At 48.7% G+C, this 22675-nt stretch overlaps 1 protein-coding gene across 2 annotated transcripts in view; it reads left to right on the forward strand.

Moving 5' to 3' along the window:
* The window catches only part of MVB12B (multivesicular body subunit 12B), a 193332-nt gene that overhangs the window by 64896 nt on the left and 105761 nt on the right, over positions 1 to 22675 (forward strand). For both annotated transcript variants that reach the window (XM_030293048.1, XM_030293047.1), the window contains exons 4-6: positions 3544 to 3640; positions 11192 to 11321; positions 15388 to 15510. In XM_030293048.1, the coding sequence (XP_030148908.1) occupies positions 3544 to 3640; positions 11192 to 11321; positions 15388 to 15510 (350 nt within the window). The remainder of the gene's footprint in view (positions 1 to 3543; positions 3641 to 11191; positions 11322 to 15387; positions 15511 to 22675) is intronic.

Genomic DNA, 22675 nt, shown 5'->3' on the forward strand with positions numbered 1-22675 from the left:
GGACGGACGTGGGCTCGTGCAGTTAGGGGTGCGTGGCCCCATTCCTCCTCCCTGCGTCCGTGTCCACACTCGGTACACTCTCCCGCCCCCTTTGTCCCTGAAGTTGACCTAAACCCGCTTTTGAAATGATTGATATTTTTAGCTTTTGTCACCTCCGTCCTGTCTGCCGGCTGCCACTTTCCGCAGGTCAGCTCATTCCTGCCACTTAGGGCGGGATGGACGAACTCCCCGAGGAGTTGAACAACTCACTGTGGCCTGGTCTCTTGGCTCATCACTGATCTCTGCTCAGCCTCTTCTCCTGACCGAAGAGGCTGCAGCTCCAAACCGTAGCCTCAGAGGACAGCTACGATGTCTTTGATAGTTTTTGATTTCTAGGGTTATTTTGTTTGATTCTTTGTTTGTTTTTGCATTTGCCCTGAAGGCTGTGGGGTGTTGTAGTCTAGGCCAGAAGAGTCCTGGATCCCTTGGAGCTGGGGATGGTGACAAGTCAAAAAATGACAGAAGTCACCAACGCTTGTTTATTTTGGGTGTCCCGGGTAAGTGTGTTTCATATTATACAAGATGCATCGAGTTTATCAGCCTTTGTTGAACATTAAAGAGATCTTACTGAGTGCCTGCCTTGCAGGCCTCACTCCAGGAGGGCCAGGCGTTGGGGGGGGGGGGGGAGGGTATTAGCAAAGGGCTGGGGGAGAAATCTCGCTTCCCCTCTGAAGGAGTATAGGAAATCGGTGCATTTTCTTTTCCGAGGAAGAATGACTGAGTCCGGGAGTGAGATCCAAAGGGATCCAGACGAGGGGGGGTTGGCAGGGACCCACTTGCCAGCTCAGGAGCACAGGAGGAGTGGGGTGTGTTTTAATCCCATACAGCCAGTCTGTCCTGGTTGTGCTGTCACCACCAGGACTTTGCATAGTGTCATTTTTTACAACTGTAGAGGAGGGATGTGGGATCTCAAGACTGGACAGATTCTTAATTAGGCGGCTCGAGACTCCCAATGTAGGAGTTTTGGGACACTCCTTTGGAACCTAAATTCCTTTCCCCCAATAACGCTATTAATACAGAAACCTGGCTTTGGAGTGACATTGCTTCCTGGGGAAGGATCGAGATTAATTGCACTTTTCATGCCCTGTACTTTCTGCATTACCTGTAATAATAATGTACATAGATTAGGTAGGGAGGATATTAAACAGAAGGATTTATGAACATTTGAATATTAAGTTGGTTATCTGTGGCTACCTTAAATGCAAGGTTGTCAAAAATAATTACAGTATACTAGCAAATACTGGCTACCAGAGACAATATAAATACCCTGAGTCAGTGCATATTGGGCTTTTGGCATGAATCATTTGCTCAACAAGGATTGGGAATACGTTCTTCATATTTATGAGGAGGAAATGAAAAAGAGCACGGGATGGGGGAGGGGAGAGGAACAAGCAAAATTAATGGTGTCGCAGACCTACTGTATTAAACCCGGTACAGCAGCAGCCCCGTGCACGGAGGGACCACACTTGGGCTGCGGGCAGCTTTGACAGTGCAGCCTCCCGTTTTGTATGCATGGGAGGGTTTTTGATGCTTTTTTTAATGGCCACACCACTGATGTTCTGGTTTTATGATCAGGGACATTTGTAGAGTGTGGAGGGTGAGGTCGCTAAGTGGTTTGCAGTTGACTTCTGTGAAACCCAACTTGTCAAGTAGAAGACATTTGAGAAGGATATTGATGAATGCCCATCCATCTACGGGGCAGGAAAACACAGCCAGTTGTTAATTTCTCAATGCAGAAAGCAGTGATGACATGGAAAAGCAACTGCCAGGGGAAAAAAAATTATGATAGATTAGATCAGGCAATTCTGAAAGCAGCTGATGTTTTCGAGTTAGGTTAACGGTTCAAACCTTTTCTACACGGTCAGAGATTTATTCTGCATTAGTAAGATTCCCCTTTCCACTTGCTGCACTGCACTGGGCATTGTTTCCCTGAGACCCAGCTACCTGAAATGTAATAATATAAAATGGTCCTCAAACACGATAGTTCACGGAGAAAGAAACGGTTTTGCGACAACAGGGCCATGAAAGCACTGGTCACAGTTTGCACTTGACATGCCGACCTTCACAATTAAATCTGGAGAATGTATTTCATTTGTGCACTTTTGGGGTATGATGGGTTTATCAAATATACTTTCATTTTTATGTTTATTTTTATTGTTACTTTTGTTTTTGCTGATACAGTTTTTTAAAAAAAAATTTTTTTTAACGTTTATTTATTTTTGAGACAGAGAGAGACAGAGCATGAACGGGAGAGGGTCAGAGAGAGGGAGACACAGAATCTGAAACAGGCTCCAGGCTCTGAGCTGTCAGCACAGAGCCCGACGCGGGGCTCAAACTCACGGACCGCGAGATCATGACCTGAGCTGAAGTCGGCCGCTTAACCGACTGAGCCACCCAGGCGCCCCGCTGATACAGTTTTGATTTGTCATCCAAGCAGATCTAATCTCGTTGCTGACTCTGGCCCACCCCGTTGAAAAGGTGCCCCCCAAACGTTAAATTGTTCAGATCATTATTGAGCACCTGCTGTGTGCCAAGAACCATGCTAAGCTTGGGTTTAGAGTAATGACAGATGGTTTGGGTCCTCGTGGTTCTTGAACCCCAGAGGTGAGACAGACGTTAAACGACTAACCTCACAAAGATGCCATTACAAATTGATACGGGGGAAAATAGAGAGTGACCAAGAGAGAACATAGCGTAGAGTTTAGATGGTAAGAATCCCCTGACTGGTTTTCTGAGGTCTTGTTGGCACTGAGCGTTTCCACCGGAAGTGTGGGCTGCAGGCACCAGTATGTTTGCAGACGATCCCCTCTTGCAGTTCCAGAATGGGATGTGCTGTCTGCAGGAGGTATTTTTGCACTGGTTACGGAAACTGCGCACTGTGGACCACCATGTACTGCCACTGAACAGAAACTTTAAGAGGCCCTTGGGCATGTCATTTTAGGAGATGTGTCATACTGAGGCAGCAGGGCTTTTCACTCGGTATCAGTTTATGATTCTTGGGATTTTACGGAATGCATCTAGCAGCCAAAACGTGTCAATATGCAGACCGGCCATCGCGCAGGAGTGTGACTGGTTCTCCGTTAGGCTCCGATGCAGCTCTCTCCTGCTGTGGCGACTGCCCCGGGAACGTGCTCTTTCTAAAACCGGCTGGCCCCCGAGAGCTGAGGCTCCAGGCTGAGTGGCAGCCTGGTCCCAGGACGCGTGCGCACAGCTGCCCTCTGCTGGGTTATGTGTCGAGCGTCTCCCGGGTTGCTGTCTAGCCAACTAACCAAAGCCGTGGCTGAGTGAGTGGCTTTGAGGTGCCGCAGATGAAACTCCTTCCCGGGGGCCACGCGCGTCCCCGTGTAACCGCTGGGGAACATTAAGTGGCACCTACTCTAATTAACCTGCTGTCGTAAAGCTGCACCAGTCATTGTGTTAAATATGCATCTCGAAGCCAAAATGGCAAACCCACCACAGGGGTGTTCAGATTAATAGTCTGTATCTCTTTTCTTTCTTCCCAAGAGTCATTTAGGGAACGTGTTAGTGGATATGAAGCTCATTGACATCAAGGACACTCTGCCTGTGGGCTTCATCCCGATTCAGGAGACGGTGGACACACGTGAGTCTCCCTTTAGCACCACTCATTACAACGGGACTTTTCTTCCTGCAGGTGTATTTTTAGAGGTTTTGCATGGGCATTTTTCTTTGGGAACATTCCAGGAGGCCTTGCTGCATGCCCGTGAATGAACCCTGCTGCTTCTGACGCGTGTCTGACTTGGTTCTCCGAGGAGTTTGTGGTGTTCTGGGGAGCAGCGTGTAAATGAGCAGAATGTCCTTTTCTCTTACAACGGGCTCCCTGCTGAATCGGCCCCCTCAGGAACACAACGGTGAAACTGCTCGTGGTTCGTGGTTAGTCCATCCTCTGGTGTTAACGGAAGCCAACCTTGGCGCAAGACCCAGAAGCATCAGGAAAAAAATCAAAGACGCCTGCAATAATGTCCTTATTTTTGGCTCTTGGAGCACACGAGAAAAGTCGGAACCAGAAAGCCTGCGCTAGAGGACACAGGGTTCAAGTGTGAGTGAATACTCTGACCCCTGAGCCACAGCGAGCAGAAGCGCGTCCCCGACCAAATAGAAGCTTCTTCAGGATCCTGGAGTGCTTTGAGGTTCTTGTCAGGCACGTCAGTTATTAAATCATGCTGGAAAACCTCTGGATATTTGAGCCTCCCCATTTTGATACAACTTAACTTGTTTTATTTTTAACTACTGATCCCAACTTTAGGATGTCCCCAACAGTGAAGCAGCAAATGGAAAACAAAGAATCCTTTCTTTATTACATATGATTCACTTGTGAAATTCTGGATCTCATTCTTTGTCATACATGCTTTATTTTTCCATAGTTAGTCCCATTTTAGGCCCACAATTTTTTTGCTGTTTTCTTGCTAGCATTTCATATAGACCAGACTTTGCATATCTACACAGACGCCACATAGCCATTTTTTTTTTAATTTCTTTATTGTAGAGAGAGAGCACATAGCGGGGGAGAGTGGCAGAAGGACAGAGAGAGTGAGAGAGGAAGGGAGGGAGAGAGAGAATCTTAAGCAGGCTTCACACTCAGTGTGGAGCCCGCCACGGGGCTCAATCCTGGGATCGTGATCTGAGCCGAAATCGAGCGTCAGCCACTCAACCCACATCTGAGCCACCCAGGCACCCCCCCCACCCCGCCACCCCCTGGCCATTATTTTAATGAAACAAGGATATTCCAGTGTATAGCGTATTTTTATTTTCTTAATTGTCCTCTCACTTTTGGCCATTTTGTTTTTACTTGTTATATACGTATTAGCTAATAATCATGAGAGCGGACGTGTTGTAACCTAATAGATGCTAACCCCTGTGATAAATGGTTCCTGACTTCACTGAATCTTCAAAAGACCCCTATTTAGAGATGAGCATTATTAAACCCATCACATGTGAGAAAAATGAGGCACAGGAACTGCTGAGGGTTTGAAGAACTTATCCAAGATTCAAGTGGGGGAGTAACTGGAAGACACACGCAAGTCAGACTCCAGCCATACTGTTAGCCACACAGCCGCCCTGTAACAGCATGTGGTTAAGTGCCTTTTACAGAAGGGTTTTATATATTTATGCATCAGGGTTTTCTGGTAACGGTTCTATTGAGATATAATTCACCTACCATATAATTCACCCATTTGAAGTATCCATTTCAGTGGTTTTTAGGATAGTCACAGAGTTGTGCAACTATTACCACAATTAATTTGGAAACACTTCATCATCAAGAAAACCCTCTACTCATTAGCAGTCACTCTCCATTTCTCTCCAGCCCTCACCTTGCCACCGCTTCCCAGCCCTGGGCAACCACTAACCTACTTTCTGTACAGACTTGCCTGTTCTGGACACTTCATGTAAACAGGATCCTCCAACATGTGGTCTTTTGTGATTGACTCTTTTCACTAAGCATAACCTTTTCAAGGTCCACGTTGTAGCATGTGTCAGTACGTTATGCCTTTTTATTGCCGGATAATATTTCGTTATCTAAAGGTCCCACATTTTGCTTATCCATTCAGTTGGTGGACATTTGCACTTTTGGCTATTAGGATTGATGCTGCTGTGGGCATTCATTACAAGTCGTTGTGTGGTGTGGACCATGTTTTTCTTGCTCTTGGGTGCACACCTAGGAGTGGGATTTCCAGCGTCACATGGTAACTCTGTATTTAACTTTTTGAGGACCCACCAAACTGTGTTTCAGGGGAGCAGCACGATTTTGCATTCCCACCAACAGTGTTTAAGGGTTCCAGTTTCTCCACATCTTCACCAGCACTCGTTATTACCATTCTGGCCATCTTAGTGGGTGTGGAATGGTCTCTCCCTGTGGTTTTGATTTGCATTTCCTGATGGTTAACGGTGTTGAACAGCTTTTCACGTGCTTGCTGGCCATTTGTATATCTTCTCTGGAGAAATGTCTCTTCTGATCCTTTGGCATTTTAAATTGGATTGTCTTTTTATTGTTGAGTTGTAAGAATATTTTCAGATATTCCAGATACAAGTCCTTTATCAGTTATATGGTTTGCAAAATTTTCTTTCTTTGGGTTTTCTTTTCACTTTCTTGACATCCTTTGAAATGCACAAGCTTTTTATTTTGACGGAGCTCGGTTCATTTACTTTTTTCCTTTGTTGCTTATGTTTTTGGTGTCATACCTAAGAAAGCATTGCTTAACTCAAGATTACCAAGATTTATGCCCGTGTTTTTTTCTGAGGGTTTATTGTTTCAGCTCTTACATTTATGCCTTTGATCCATTTTGAGTTAACTTCTGTGTATGGTGTGAGATAGGGGTCTAACTTTATTCTTTCACATGTGGATGTCATGTTCTAGCACGATGTGTTGAAAAGACTATTCTTGCCCCCGCTGACTTGTCTCAGCATCCTTGTTGAAGATCATTTGACCATAAATGTGAGTTTGTTTCCAGACTCTTGAGTTCTCTTCCATTGATCTGTATGTCTTTCCTCATGCCAATAGCACGCAGTCTTGATTACCGTAGCTTTGTGGCAAGTTTTGAAACCAGGAAGTATGAGTCTCCCAACTTCATTCTTCTTTTTCAGGATTATTTTGGCTATGCTGGGTCCTTTGAATTTCCATGAATTTTAGGATTAGTCTGTGTCTGCAAAGAAGCTAGCTAGGTTTTGATAGGAGTGGTGTTGAATCTCTAGATCAGTTTGGGTATGGGTAAGATTTTGAATGATTTTCTTGTGATGAGTTTCCGAGTACTTGAGGCTGCAGGGTCTTAGGTCCGCTCTGGTCTGCTCCAGCCTTCTTCTACAAACATTTTCCTTCTCTTCAAGCACTCTATACTTGACCCACACTGAGGTACTCACTCTACACTCTTCACTCCTGTTTCCTTCCTGACTCTACTTATTGGCTGTGTTGTTTTCCTTGCCTGAAATGCCCTTTCCCTCAATTCTGAGCGTCCACACCCCTTAGCTTTCAAGGGCGAGCTTTAATTCTGCCCCCTGCGTGAAACCGTCTCTGACCCCGAGGTACCAGTTTCAAGTAAGTTCGCTCTCCTCCACGGTCAGCGAAGATTGATGAACGCCTCCGTAGGCACCACAGGCTTTGCGAGAGAAGGTGACTGACTAAGATACTGGGCCTTCCCTCCAGGAGCTCAGTCTGGTGGGTGACCTGGCCCTGAAAACAAGGTCTCGCGTTACAACGTAACCAGACAGAACTGTCATCCGTCAGAGAGCAGGGGCCAGCTGCCTCCTTTCCACTTTTCATCACAGCCGGCACAGCACACGTTTAGTGGAGGGAGGGAGCAACGTAAGCACTGCGGTGCAGTGGTCGGAAGCCAAAGGAAGCGATCGGGTTTGCCTCTCAGTGGCCCCCTGTTCTCTGTCAGGACACGCTGCGGCTTGGCGTGGGGGAAGCACGTGAGCTCCGGGGTCAGACTCACTGATACAGGGTCTGGCTCTGCCACTTACGGCTTTAGCACCCCAAGCACATGACTTCACCCTTCTGGGCCTCAGTTTCCTCATCTGTAAAACAGAGGGGGGAATGTCCGATACCTCGTAATGTTTTTAGCTTGGATTTTAGCTGCGTCTATGTCTTCTGCGCATCTTTGCTACTAACCTTTTTCTCTGAGGGTGAGATTCATGTTTAATTCATCGTCGAATCACCTAAGGCACCTACCATACACAGCACCTTGCTCGGAGGATGGGCTTCATAAAGATAAGCTTTAGTAGTCTCTGTTGCCAAATTAACTTCCAGAAATACCAGTTCACGGTGCCACTAATGATACAGGCTTGTTCCTGTTTTCCAGAGGCCTGTCGGCGTAGGCTTTAAATTTTTATTCAGTTTTACTATTCTAATTTTATTTAATTTTCTCGTCATCATTCATTAGCAAGACCTGAACATTTTCACACGTGTTCGCTTGCTGCTTTTGCTTATTCTTATGTGACTCGTCTGTTTAGGAACTAAAATTGCCTTGTGGACTTGTATTCATTTCCCACTTTTCCCCCGTGTTTTTCTTAGGTTCAAAATTTGCCTTGGTGTTCGTTTTTGACAACTAATTGACTTGTGATGTCTTTATATCGATACACTGGAGAGCCACGAGGGATTTCCCATTCTGCATTTTCCTCCTGATTTGTTGAACCAGTTAAGTGAGGAGGCCTAGGGCCTCGTCCTGTCTGGGCCTGTGGTCTGGCTGCGGTGCAGCCCCCGTGATCTGGGTGGGAAGCCTCTTCCCCGTGACTGGGGGTCTGTCACTTGGCTGCCCGTGGACATCCTGAGGGCAGGTCCTCGCATCACCAACAAGTGTCTCACCACACACGGAGAGGGGGTGGGCTTAGGGTAGCCTCTTCATTTCGGGTTAGATGTCGTTTCCTAGAGCCTCTTCCCAGGGGCCAGGTGAGCCCAGACCGACCGGAAAGACCTGTGGTCAGCTCTGTGCAGTTTGCAGCGCCTTTAAGGCCCCGATTTTATGAAGTCAGCCAAAAAACAAAAAAAAGAAATGAGACTCTTGTAATGAATTTAAAATAGTTTGTTGCTATCCACACAGTACTTAAAAACTGGAAGACTGTTTGTTTTAGTAAAGTGCTGTATCCTTCCTCTGTGTTCATTAGCATGACTGAACACATTTCTATTGACTCTGTATAATGTGTTTACTTAGAATCAGGCCTGTTTAAGCATGTGTAATTAGTGGCTCCGTCTCTTACCCCGAGTTGCTGTAGATGGAGGAATGGAGCAAAGAGCAGGGTGGCAAAGGCAAGTAATATGCCGGCCTTTTCGTTTATTGGAGGAAAGGTCTCACCTTCTTCACACATTCAAAGGTCCCATCTTACCGGCTAATAGTTTCTGAAGGGGCAGGGTCGCTACGGGTGTTTTCCCGCCCGGGGTAACCGTCCCTGCCTTGTGAGGTATGATGTCTGGGGTCTGGATTGAGGACGTTACTACTCCTAGCTCATAGATCGGATCTAGCCCTCAGTTCCCTTGCCTGGGAAAAGAACCCACCAAGTTCCTGAGTTTCCTCCCCTCCCCACTCCCAAGTCTACGAGGCACCACCACTGATGGCGATCCCCCCTCCGTCAAGCCAAGACCAGCGGCGGGACTGCCCTTCCCTCCCCGTTCTGTTGTCTGATTTGAAAGTGCGTACTTTCTGCCCCAGAACTGAAAGGTCCTGAAAGTCAATGCCAAACACTGACATAAATTGTGTGCTAGAGGTTTACTGGTAATAATGACGATAAGAACATTCATGGCTGTGCTTTATCGAGCACTTACTATGTGCCAGGCACTGGGCTAAGTGAAGCATATGATGTGGTATCACATTTCATCCACCCAGTGTCCCTTTGGGGTGGGGTTCCATTAACTCCCTTTTGCAGATAATGAAACCCAGGCTCAGAGAAATTAAGTCACTTGCCTAAGATCATAGAGCTGATGGCGGAATTGGGACTTCAACCCAGATACATCAGACTCATGTATTGAGTGGCTGCAATGGATTGAAATTCATTTTTTAAAACCACAAATGGGGGCGCCTGGGTAGCCCAATCGGTTAAGCATCCAGCTCTTGGTTCCGGCTCAGGTCACGATCTCATGGTTCGTGACTTCGAGCCCCGAGTCAGGCTGTGTGCTGACAGCACAGAGCCCGCTTGACATTCTCTCTCTCCCTGTCTCTCTGCCCCTCCCCAGCTGGCTCTCTCTGTCTCTCTCAAAATAAATAAATAAAACTTAAAAGAATAAAACCCACAAATGAACAAACCAAAAAACACCTGGTTGGTCACCATTGGAGGTTGCTACATCACCAACTCATTGCTCTAAGATTTAATAGGTAAGAGCAAAGAATCATGTGTTTTTCTTTCCTTTCCTGTACCATGCCTTTTTCAGGGAGACCAAGTAGTTGACGAAGAAAAGTTATTTTTTATGTAGAAGAATTCCAGCTAATAAATGCAGAAGAAATCCCAGAATTAGAAAACGGCCATTTTGAAAACTTTAATGAGATTATGGATCTAGGTAACAGTCCTCAGTGGATGAAAACACTGCTCGAAGGAAGGTAGTTGGGGACTTTATAACCCAAGTTCCGGGCCGACACCATGGGAACCCAGGGTGGCACAGCCGGATGCCATACCTCATGATAGGACACTGTTGGACATATATGTACCACTTGTGAAGCATTCCTACCTAAAAAAACAACCAAACGAACAAATAAAATCTAACCTGAATCTAATCAAGCCTTCCACTCTAACTGCCACCTTACAGGAAATACAGGAGAATGACCCAATCTTACCAACTTGTCAGTGCCCTGAAGAAGAGGGGAGGGTGGAGAGGTTGTTACAGAATAAAAGGAACCTAAGAGTCCTAACAACCAGAGCTGGTGCATAGACATTGTTTGGATCTTGATCCAGGGAAAGCAATAGTTAAATGATATTTTTTGAGAATAATAGAGAAAACTTAAATATAGACTGTTCGTGATAGTTAGGAGTCATTGTTCATTTTGTTAGCCTTGATAATGGCACGCGGGTCACACGAAAACTGATCGTTTGCCTTGGATGCCTACTGAGATATTGATGGGCGATATGACACGGGGCGGGGATTCATTTTAAATCCTCCAGCAAAACTACCAGGGAATGGGGGAAAGAAAGAGGTGACAGCAGCTTGTCCATTGTTGACAGTGTTGAAACTGGATGATGAGAACAGGTGGATTCATTCATTCTGTTGTTCTCCCTACTTTGGGGAATGTTTGAAATTTTCCATAATAAAAAGAAAGAAGAAAAGCCCCAGTGGCAAAAAGCATTAATACTCAGGGTGTCCGTGGGTATGTCCCTGATGGCTTGAGCAGTGAGCAGGTGATGGTTGTGGCAGTTATGTGGCTGTGAAGCCAGCTCCACGGGTTTATTCCAAGCTGCTTCTCCTTGCAGAGGTGTGTGCACCCCTGGAAGCCCTTCCCGGCAGGGGTGTCTGGGGTCAGGTCCCGAATGCAGGGCAGGGCTCCTGGTGCCTACCCTGCAGTCCCAGCCTGTGGAGGGCAGGAGGGGTGCAGCCCAGTGGCTGGGATGACCGGTCGCTTTTGCTGCCAAGAAGGGAGCGTGACAGGAGACACGGCGTTCAGAATAGAGATGTTGGCGTCTCTGGTAGACTCATACCTTTTCTTGTCCTTTTCTTCAGAGGAGGTGGCTTTTAGAAAAAAGAGGCTGTGCATTAAATTTATCCCACGGGATTCAACTGAAGCTGCGATTTGTGACATTCGGATCATGGGCCGGACGAAGCAGGCCCCCCCTCAGTACACGTTTATTGGGTAAGTCTCAGGAACGCTGATCTCCTCTCTTCTCTCTGCCAGGAGTGCTCAGGTCACTCCCAGGGCTGAGGTCCCGAGACGGTGTGTGACCCGGGGGCTCTCGGCCACCTGCCTCTCTAGCCTGAGCTCTCATTGCTGCCCTTCCTGCTTACGCTGCTGCCAGTCCAGACGCAGAGCCCTTGACCTCTCTGTGCCTCTGCTCACACTGCCTGCTCTATCTAAGGGACTTTCCTTCCCTTGTCCTCCTGTGTGTTCGTCCTTCAGGCTTCTCGGGGGCCTTTCCACATACCTGAAAGCCCAGATATTCGCTCCTTTTTGACCACTTGGCCTCAACCCTCTACATTGTGTATTCGCCCCACCAGAGTTTAAGGAGCACCCGTTTTGTCCCTCAGGGCCAAAGACCCCGGCTGTGGTGCTGAGGGAGCAAGCAAAGACCTGCTCTCATGGAGCTGGTCTTCTAAAAGGGGAGACAAGCAGCAAACAAGAAATAAACGAGACCATTTCAGTTAATGGCGAAAATGAAACAGCAATGAACGGAGGCTACTTCAGCGAGGGTGTCAGGAGGGTGACATTTGACAGAGATGTAAATGTCAAGAAGAAAGCAGCTCTGCAGAGACTTGAAGGCAGAGCCTTCTAGGCCCAGGAGAAGAGCGAGTGTAAAGGTGGGAATGGGTGTGGCATGTTCAGGAGCAGAAAGCAGCCCAGTGTGGCCGGCACAGGCAAGCGAGGATGAGCCGGGGTTTGGAGTGAGCGGTTAGCAAGACCTCGCACAATCGTGGCGGAAGTTTGAATTTTATTCCAAGAGCAATGGAGAGCCATCGGAGGGTTTAGAGTCGGGAAGAAACATGAACATTGCATGACTACATGATAATTCCTTGTGCAATTCTTTTTTTTTTTTTTTTTTTAATTTTTTTTTTCAACGTTTATTTATTTTTGGGACAGAGAGAGACAGAGCATGAATGGGGGAGGGGCAGAGAGAGAGGGAGACACAGAATCGGAAACAGGCTCCAGGCTCCGAGCCATCAGCCCAGAGCCCGACGCGGGGCTCGAACTCCCGGACCGAGAGATCGTGACCTGGCTGAAGTCGGACGCTTAACCGACTGCGCCACCCAGGCGCCCCTGTGCAATTCTTTAGTCTGATGCTCATCCTCCCTGATAAGCAGAGGACTGCTGAGGGCTTGGCCCACTGTGTCCTATTCACCCGGTAGCCTCAGTACCAGACGTGGGCCCAGCTCTGTAGCTGTTTTATAAATACTAAGTACAAAGAATCTCAGGATTTCACTCTGGGCTCTAGATTGTAAGTGATAAGAAACCCAACCCAGGCTGGCTTGAGCAAAAGGAAGAATTCGTTGGCCGACGTAACAGCGGAGATCAGAGGGCAGGATGGCTTCAGGTGTGGCTGGAAGTAGGTGCTCAGAGGACATCCCTAGGACCTGGTTTCTGCCATGTTTACCTCCTTTCCCAGATTCCTTGGGGTAGATGCCTTTCTTCCACATGCTCTTCCCCAGTGGACTCATGGTGGTGTGGGAGCTCCGCCTACTCATCCTCCAGGTTCAAGTTCTGAGGCAGAGAGCAAGTCTGTGTTCTTGATCATTCAAACAAGTTCTAGAATTCAGTCTCAGTGGTCCTGATTGATCTCACTGGGGTCATGTGCACCCTGAACTCATCACTGCTCCCTGGAAAATGTCATTCTCTGAGAAACCAGGCCTGAACCGGAGGCAGGATTGGCTCTGTTGGAACCCAGGGGCTACGACTGGGGAGACAGCTGCCCCCCAGATATGGAGGGAAAGCAAAGAGTCAGAAAGAGGGACGAGTGGATGCTGGATGCCCGAAAGATGACAGGTGTTCATTATATTCAGTCAAGTGAAATTCAGGTCTCTCCAACCAGTGAGTCCCATAGATCATTTTTTGTTCCCCTGGCCACGGGCCTCTCTCCCTGTCCAACTTCGCAGGTACCATGCCCGTCCCCGTGGGCCCCCATGGGTGCACTCTCCTACTTGGCTTTTGCAGTGACTTCTATATCCGGGTTGTGCTCTGTTTTGCTTCTTGTTCACTTGAGCCCAGGTCTTCACTCTATAAGCCAAGCCTTTCTCCGCGGAGCTCTCCCATGGGCAGTGGCTGGGAATGTGGTGTTTGCATGGAGCACCTGGGGAGCAAGTGTCTCAGGAACACCTGATTTTCATCTTGGTGCACAATTAGACTCTCGGCTGTGGAATCTGAATGCCCTGATTCAGGATTTTGTGGTCCCTAAGAAGGATTCTATGATCATCCTCTTCCTACACACTGAAAAGTCCTGTTTTGCAACATGGTTTAAACTAATTATATAAACAGGATTACAGGAGGAGGAAATAGTTAAGAGAATGACCATACTTTAGGTATTTTAGAAGCAGCTATTTACATACAAATAAAAAGTCATTTAATAATGAACTTTTTTTTTTTTAATATTTATTCATTTCTGAGAGCACGAGTGGGGGAGGGTGGGAGACACAGAATCCGAATCAGGCTCCAGGCTCTGAGCTGTCAGCACAGAGCCCCACGTGGGGGCTTGAACCCATGAACCGTGAGATCATGACCCAAACCGAAGTCAGATGCTCAACCGACTGAGCCAGCCAGATGCCCCAATAATGAACTTTTAAAGTCTAATTTCAGTTACTATGTGTATTTTAAATTACAAGCTATAGTACTTTAAAAGACTCCATTTTTAACCAGTTTAAATAATTCTAAAGAATAGATTGTTACCATATGTATCTTGATAATCAAAACTAGAATCTTCTTTCTTTTATATCATTCTGAAAAGATTGCTAAATTAGCACATTTGGTATCATCTTGGAGCAAAAATTCTTTTCCATAAGATGACAATTCCCGCGTTGTTTTTTTAAACATTTATTTTTACGTAATCTCTTGGGGCTTGAACTTACAACCCCAAAATCAAGAGTCACATGCTGCACCACTTGAGCCAGCCAGGTACCCCCAGTGCTATTGTTAAGGAAAGAAGGAGAACAGTGTCTAGAACCCTGAGTCCCCTTCTTCTTAAAGATGAGCACATATATTACTTTGCAAGAGTTTGAGGTTGTCGGCTGGGGGAAACACACCTCAGCCTGCCATCAGCTCCTCCAAGGCCATTGCCAAGATGTGATGAAATCAGCATAGCTGATGGGAATCATCCGTCTAATAAGACCTGTTTGTGGTTTAGAAGAGTTCCTATAGTGTAGTGAGGAGGTACTAGAAGTATCCACTGCAGAAGTCTATCCTCATGGTTTGACGAGATACAGTTCTATGGGGCAGCTGAGAAGTTGTAAATTGGATGTGGCTAAAATAATCCCATTCCAGCTCCAAAGACCGAACCAGTCTCATAACCAGTCCAAACTGGGTGTTGTGGGGGTGGACTGCAGTGGGTGTGCGGATCACGGAACAAGAAACCTGATGTGGCATTTGTCAAGCCCTTTTGGGACCACTCTTGGTTGTAGTGGTCTGTGGGGCACATGCCTCAGGCTTTGTGGCTTGAAGAGATCTCCCAAACTGACCACGAGAAGGAGGCCAACCGCTGGTGACATCCAGGCAGTAGGAGCTTTATCCAGAAGTTGGGATGTGTTCTTGAGCAGGGTGGGGCTAATTCCACCCCCCCCACCCCCCCATCCCGCCGTTGTTAAAAAGCCAGGCACACGCATCCATTCATCCATTGTTGCCCCATCTGTCTCGTGCTAACCAGGTAAAGGACTTCAAGTGGATCATTACATAATTACCTACAGTGAAATGGCAAAATGAAAAGAATTTGGAAGACTGAGAACTAAGGAAAATGTCCATAGTATAACCGGGAAGCAGCTCCGGGGTGGCTAAAGATGGCATGTCAGAGAAACCTGCCTTGTTGGGACAGTTGACTTCACATTAGGCTCTGAACTGTGACATCTGGAGCACAAAGGGAGGTGACATAAGTGATCATTGTGGGCAAGAGTGGACTCCCCGGTATTTGAGGCTATGATTCTTTTCAATGAATTGGTTCACTTTGTTCCTCAGGTAAATGCTTTGTGCTAAACCACACCATGAAGATTTCTCTTTTCTCCTAAAGGGAACTGAACAGCATGGGGATCTGGTATCGAATGGGCAAAGTCCCCAGGAATCATGACTCATCTCAACCCACAACGCCTTCCCAGTCATCCGCTGCTTCCACCCCGGCCCCCAACCTTCCCAGGTGAGGCCTTGTCAGTGGTATCCTATGCTGTTACGCGCGTTACGGTCTTGTGGTCTCGGGTCTCAGAACAGCTCCACTTAGTGTGTGCTGAAAACTGCAGAAGCAATAAACCGTTAGAGGAGATTTTTAAAAACCCAATTAGAAATGTTTGCATTACACGAATGTAAAGGCCATTCTGTATTCTGTTTTGTACGTATTCTGCAGGCTCCTAAAATAGCAGAATATGCAACTTTAAATTGGCTTGCTATTCTAAAGAGCTCATACCTGCACACAAACGCGTGATTTATAGCCACGTGGTTGGGAACACTGGCCATAAGAAGGTAGAATTCCTTCTCTGCCTCGGCCAACAACTCATTTGAGGGTTGGTAAGTAATTTTGTTCATTTTCGTATCATTTCTTTTCCCAGTGAGCCACAAACTAAGAAATGGGTAGTTTGGGTATGAGAGAATAGTGAGAAGGTTTTCAGGGCATGTTGGTTTCAGTAATCCTGCAGAGAAGCTTAGGTGAGCAAACTGGTCACTCTGTACCTGATTTCAGTTGTAATAGACGTAGTAATGGTCTCTACACTTTCAGCAAAAAGTAGATGTTGAAAAGAATCCTGTCAAATAAAAACTCTTCCCTCTCAGCCCTTAAACTTACCGTGGTGAGGATTGCCTAACGCAGAGAATTGTCAATTTCGTGTGCTGTGCACCTGAAACTAATAGACTGTTGTAAGTCAACCATAGTTCAATAAAAACAAACAAACAAACAAAAAACCCCTCTGCTTTACTAGTAGTGAATTATTTGAGGGCAAGGAACAAACAGCCGTGAGGGATTAAATTTGAGAAAGGGATTACAAAAATTAATAAAACAAGTAAGAATTGGCGAGGCAGTGCTGTTTGGGGATTGATGTAGCACAAATGAGGAATCTAAGAGCTTCCACATGGGTGAATAGAGATGAACAGCGTCTGTCGGGAACAGATTGTGGGGCTCCTCCTGGGCCCCACAGACCACACCCTGCCCTCCAGGAGGTGCAGAGGAGAGCCTGGTGTAGCCACCGGTTCTCCACGCGCTGCTCCTCTAGCTGCGCGCCCGCCCCGACCTTGGCAGAACACCACTGGCGTGAGCCAGCAGCTCAGAGGACTCTGTCTCTCGGGACATCCCCCATAAAGCCAGTCTGGTCTTTCCTCATGACAGTTTCACGAACCCTGAGCGATACTTAAACTTGACCACCTGGAATCGCCTGAAACTTTGCAAGTAGTTTTCAGCCTCCCTCTGGCATGAAGAGACAGGAATAGCCAGTGAGCTTCCCAGAGTTGTACACTGAACAGTGGATGTCTCTGGTTTAGGAGTACCAGGCCAGCGCAGCTCAGTTCAGTTCAGCACTTTCTCAGTGCCCAGGGCACCTGCATGGCTGTGGTCACTGTCAGCTGCACCAGGGGACAGCCCAGGCCCATCACCTGTGCTCAGGTCAACTGAAACCCATAGCCCGGGAGTAGTCACAGCTGCTACCTATTGACATCACAGGGTCTGGAAGGGGCTAGATATGGGCAGCACCTCCGGGCAGGCTCTAAGTTTCTGTCGGATAAAGAGCACTGGTTCTCTCAGTTAAAGCACGAAGAGCTCCCCCCACAGAAGCTTGCCAGTCAGCCAGAGAGCACGGTCACCAGCGATGGAAGCAAGAGGGCCCGGGAACACTGGCCACGGGGAACCAGGTAGAATCGGAGATTCTTGGTATCAGAACGAAGGGTTCACAAGGCTTGTATATTTTATACAGAAACTCTTGTTGTGGTTTGCAATGGCTCCAAGGAATTTGGATCAGTTTTGTTTTACTTGCCCAATGAAGCAGATGTCAGCATAGTCTATATAAAAGGTATTGTCATATGACTGAGTTAAGTCTGCCACTGTGCAGTAGGATAATCGACTGTTACATTAATGCTTCCCAGTAAAAGCCACTGTCTGTCCCAAGCTCTCCTCCAGCACTGGGCAGCACTTCCTAGGTGGCATGCACATCTCGGGGAGCCTCCTAATGCACGGGGGCGGTTTTGGCGTCTTTGCTTTTTGTATTGTTTCCCTAACTAGTACCTTTGACTTCTAAAAAATGAAATGCTGATGATTCACTCAAAATGTCCACTGAAGATTTATGAAATGATGAGTATTTTCCTGGAGGCTTCAGGTCTGTCGGGTCTCCAGCAGAGGAATGTGATCGCTTTATCTCTGTGGGCGATGCTAGTTTTCCCATGTGGGGGTCTGCATGGGGCCCATGGGGTGAAGGCCTCCAAATCCAGCTCCTGTGAACTCTCTCCCATCCCGAAGCTTCAAACTTTAAGCTAAAATAGTACTCTTGTCTTTCCTTCCTTTTTCAGGCTTCTATGCCTTTGCTCACGTGGAAGCCTGTGTGCAACAGGTGTGTCTTAGATTCCCCTGCTTTAGATGTCCGCTCAAATGCTTCCTCTGCCGGGAAGCCTTCCCTGAATGCCCTGGGGCTGGGCCTGGGCTGGGCTTTTCTCTCTGAGTGCTTCTTCTTGGTCATTATGCCTTCACTTTGGGTTGTGGTCATGTTGTGAACTCCTTGAGGGCAGGAACCATGTCCGGTATCTGTTATCTCTAGCGCTCCGCACAGATCTAGACATGTACTCAGTTTTGCAACAAATGCTTCTCTCACAGCTTAGGACCCTGTGCTGCAGTCCTACCCCCCCCACCCCCACCTCCTGCCCCTGACGACTCCTGAGTCCCTGAGCACTTCTTGGGCCCTTTTCTGATTCTAGCCCAAGCTTAAGAAATACTTCCAAGTGCGGTCTTTGTGTGGACACAGGGATCAGGTGGCAAAGCCAGGCTAGAGGGAGTGTGCGGTGGTGCAGCGCCCTCTACTGACCAGATCTGGAGGTGGCCGGGAGGACCGGCAGGCCGGTCCGAGCAAGGGGCAGCAGGCCGTTTTTCCCAGCAAATCTCGCTGAGGGGACTGGAAGGGACCGAGGGAGGGGCCGGTAAAGACCCTGTTGCCTGCTTGAGCTCAGGCTTTTGCCTCAGAAGCTAAAAATGTGTGCTCTGCCTCCCATTTCTTATGTTGTCCCTCATGTTTCAAAGAATCCCATGCTGTCTTTTTGGAGCACTATTATCCCCAGCTTATTTCAGACAAAAGGAACGGTTGGTGGACTTTTCCAGAGTTGATGGGTCATCACCTGAGGACCTCATGGTCCTGGCAGAACTGCCCTCTCTTTCCAGAGGCAGTTCCTAGCCCCGGGAGCAAGCACTTCCTGCCTGTTTCCTTCCTGTTGTTGCAGAGAATGATAGTCTTTTCCTTTCGGAATGGCCAGGCCCCCGCAGAGACGAGGGAGCCCCTCGGTTGTATCCAGTGAATGGACACAGTGTTTGGTAAAGTTCATGGCAAAAGGCAGGATGAGGCGTGTTGGCAGTGCTCTTTTTCCTCATTCAGGAAACCTTTATCTCACACACATACATCGCTGCACGCATCTGCCAACCACTTCCAAGCAAACAAGGACCTGCCTCCTCTTCCAGAAGCATGGAGCCCATGTTCTCTCCGGGCATCAGTGCGGCTCCACCTTCGGCCTGTCCATTCCACGCACCCTGGTCAGGGTGGTCCGGCCTTGGGGCTGAGACACAGTCCCATGTCCCCATCCGTCCTCCGAGGTGGCCACGGCTCTGCGAGCCCGCCTGATACATACAAGCAGACGATCGGTCTGTGGATCCAGGCTTTTCTGGTTCTCTTCCATGCCGCTGCCTTAGGGCAGGGGGAAGCGCCTTCCTGCTTCAACCAGAGCAGCCCCCGCTGCTCCCTCTCACGCCGGGTTCTTACATGTGGTTCTGCTGCCCCCGGCTCCGAGGTTTGGAAAAGCTCTGGGAGGCAGGTGGGTTCACAACTGATGGAGCACCGGCGGCCCCAGAGTGTGGATAAATGAACGGTTCCGTGTTGTCCCGGGTGGGGGCCCCTGGTGGACTGCTGCCCCCTGGCTTGCTGAACGGTAGAACCAGTGGCTTGATGAAGACATCAGAGGCATGCTTATCAAATTTGCAGATGACACAGAGTCATTAGGGAGTGCTGATGTGCTGAACGACAGAATCAATACTCTGCATCTCCTCTACAGCTAGAACACCCTGCTGGAACCAGGAGGTGAAAGGTGATGGGTGAAAACGGACGGCATATCACCCCCCTCCCCAGGTTAAAAAAGTCAGTTGCACAAGGACCAAACTGAGGAGACCCGGCTTAGCAGTGATTTGTGTGCAGTGACCAGGCTGGGCACGAACTGGGGTTGTGTGGAATGCGGCCTGGTGTGCCCAGTGGGGCGTGTCCCAGGAGGTGGCGTCCCACACCTGTCGGGTTCGTTGGGAGGCTCACGTCGATTGCCACACACCTCCTTGTGAAACTTACCCAAATTGAGCACCGAATTAGAGTATGCAGAACTGCTGTTTTGACCTGAGTAGAGACCTGGCAATTGGCTTCAGGTGTTTGAATGGTCAGTGGGTACAAGGCAGAGAAGTGTTTCCAGGTGGGGATGGGTCATGGGCAATCCCAGAAGACAAAAAATCGAGACTTTTCGGACCTGCAGGGTTCTTCATAAGCCTTATTTAAAAAGTATATCCTGGGGCGCCTGGGTGGCTCAGTCGGTTAAGCGGCTGACTTCGGCTCAGGTCATGATCTCGCGGTCCATGAGTTCGAGCCCCGCATCAGGCTCTGTGCTGACAGCTCAGAGCCTGGAGCCTGTTTCAGATTCTGTGTCTCCCTCTCTCTGACCCTCCCCCGTTCACGCTCTGTCTCTCTCTATCTCAAAAATAAATAAACGTTAAAAAAATTAAAAAAAAAAGTATATCCCATCCCCACCCTCAGATTCAGACTCCTTGCCAGAGGTGACTCCAGGGAGCTGTGGCAGGTGGAGAGGGCGCAGAGCAGTGGGTGTTTGTCGCCATGGTCTGCTCTGTGTGTGTGTGGCTTTTAGTGCTTCCTCACTGTCTGATTTGTGGCCGTTGTCCCCTTCCCCTCACCAGTGCTGTTGTCTGGGGAGGAGGCTTGGAGAGCTGTGGAGGGCCGTGTGGCACCCTCCCTGGGATGGAGGGCACAGAGGACCCTCTGCAGTGCTGACCTGGTGTCTGTGTCCCGGCCTTGGCATGGATTTTGTCCCTTTCCAAGTTCGTCTGAAATAAGTAGTCTGGACTCCCAGGTGCTAGAATTTCTAGCTTATGTGGACACCGGGCTTGGGTTGTCCTGGGAAAGGTGGAGTGTGTGGTTCCAGGAGCTCCTGTCTGCCCTTCCCGCCGGCCCAAGTCTTACATGTCTTTCTGAAGGGCAAGCTGCCACCTCAGGCCGTGTTTCTGAAGGGCAAGCTGCCACCTCAGGCCGTGGGCACGTCCTACGATCCTCCGCTGACATTGTCCCTCCCCTGGGAGAGGGAGCCGCAGAGCACACGCTCCTCTGCCAGCTGTTGAGTCCTGCCCTGCAGCCTTCGCCTGCGAGGTGCGGCCTCTGGGGAGCCTCTCCCAGGTGCCAGGCGGGGCTGAGCTTCCCTCATAAGGCGCGTGTCACTGCCCTGAGTTGTTCCGGTAATCTTCCGGTGATTTGTCAGCTCCCAGCGAGTTGTCAGTCACAGGTTCCAAAGTATGTTTCTTAGTGACAGACATAATTGTACTTAACTTTTTGCGTGGATGTTATCAATCTGTGACAGATACTCTGGGAAATGGGGCATTTAGATTGCAGAAGGTCTGTCACACGCGTTTAGTCTTCCTCTCAGGGACACCAGGATTCAGTCACAACTTTTGCTTGTCGATGTCAGGTTTTGAGAACATAGATCCTTGCTGACCTCAAAAATCGTTCCGTCACTCCGATCCCAGGGCTGTCATCGGAAAGGTTAATGGCTCTTCCTAAAGGAGAGAGAAAATCGCACTTCGAGGATCTGGAATTCAGGCCGTGCACGCCCAGGCCCAACCCCCTCCCCCCCCCCCCATCACAGCCGTTGTCAGAGGCCCCTGAGCTGCCACACTCTGTCCGGCCTCCCTGACCCCGCCTTCCTGGGGATGTGGGATCAGCTCTGCCAGTTGATCAAGCCACAGAATAAGCCAGCAACCCGGACGGAGCCTCGGCTCATGGGCTGGCATCCTGTTGTCGAAACTGACAGCTTAAACTCCGCAGGCCGCCTCTGTCGGTGGTCAGTTATGAGATGGTTTTTGTGCTGTAGATGACATGTGTCACCTGCCCTGTTGTTGCCGGACTTGAACGGGGGGTCCAGGCTGGCACCGATCAGGGAGGCCGAGTTTCCCTGTTGAGGTGTTTGCCACCGGCACTGGAGATCCTGCCTATCGGGAGGCCCAGCAGGCTTGCCTGGTTTATAGGTTTGATGCGGGAGGCTCAGCTGAGGGGAGGGGAGGGGAGGGGAGGGGAGGGGAGGGGACGGGACAGGTTTTCAGAGTTGAAAGCTGTTCTTTAAGGTTCCTCACTTAGGAGAAGGGCTGTCTGTGTCCTGCATCAAGGTGAGATGAGCAGACAAGACCAAAGATGGATTCTGTTGGTTCTCTTCTTCCCCCATAATAGTAAACCGTATGGCCTGGATTCCGAGCTCCCTTCCACAGGAGCAGGACCGTCTGGGGGCACATGAGCCCCGGGGGAGCACCCTGGCTTGGTCCCCCTGAAGGAGGGCTTGGGGCTGGCCGGTCCAGCAGGACCATCAGAACCTTGCACCTCAGCAGGGCGTGCCCAGGCAGAACTGTGGGTCTGGCTTCACTTGGGATCATTAGACTTCCTTTTCCTTCACACGAAAACCACACACATTTTTGTTGGTTTAACTGTGAAGATGGGATACACATTTTCATATCCTTCCGTGCCGTGTCACCCCTTTGAAGATGAAGACTTAAGGCAGATGTTTCTCGCACGTAGAGCACAAGCATGGGCATTCACCGTGTATTTGAGTTCTCCTCTGCTCCTGGTACCTTCCACCCACTCCGTTCAACAGAACCAACAGCCGGGGCGTCTCGGAGGAGAGCTGTCTGCATGGGCAGGACCCGAACACCAAATCAAAGTGAGATTAGACCCTGAGCTTCCTGGGGCTCAGGTATTACTTCATTTCAATGGTTCACTTTTATATTCTCTGCCTGGAACTTCAAAGTCCTGGGTTGCCTGCTGTCCCATTGAGGTTTTTAGACTTGCACATGTTCTTTTTTCTTTCTGGAACTTTCACTG

The sequence above is a fragment of the Lynx canadensis genome, chromosome D4, assembly GCF_007474595.2.
Source record: "Lynx canadensis isolate LIC74 chromosome D4, mLynCan4.pri.v2, whole genome shotgun sequence".
NCBI classification, from domain to species: Eukaryota; Metazoa; Chordata; class Mammalia; order Carnivora; family Felidae; genus Lynx; species Lynx canadensis.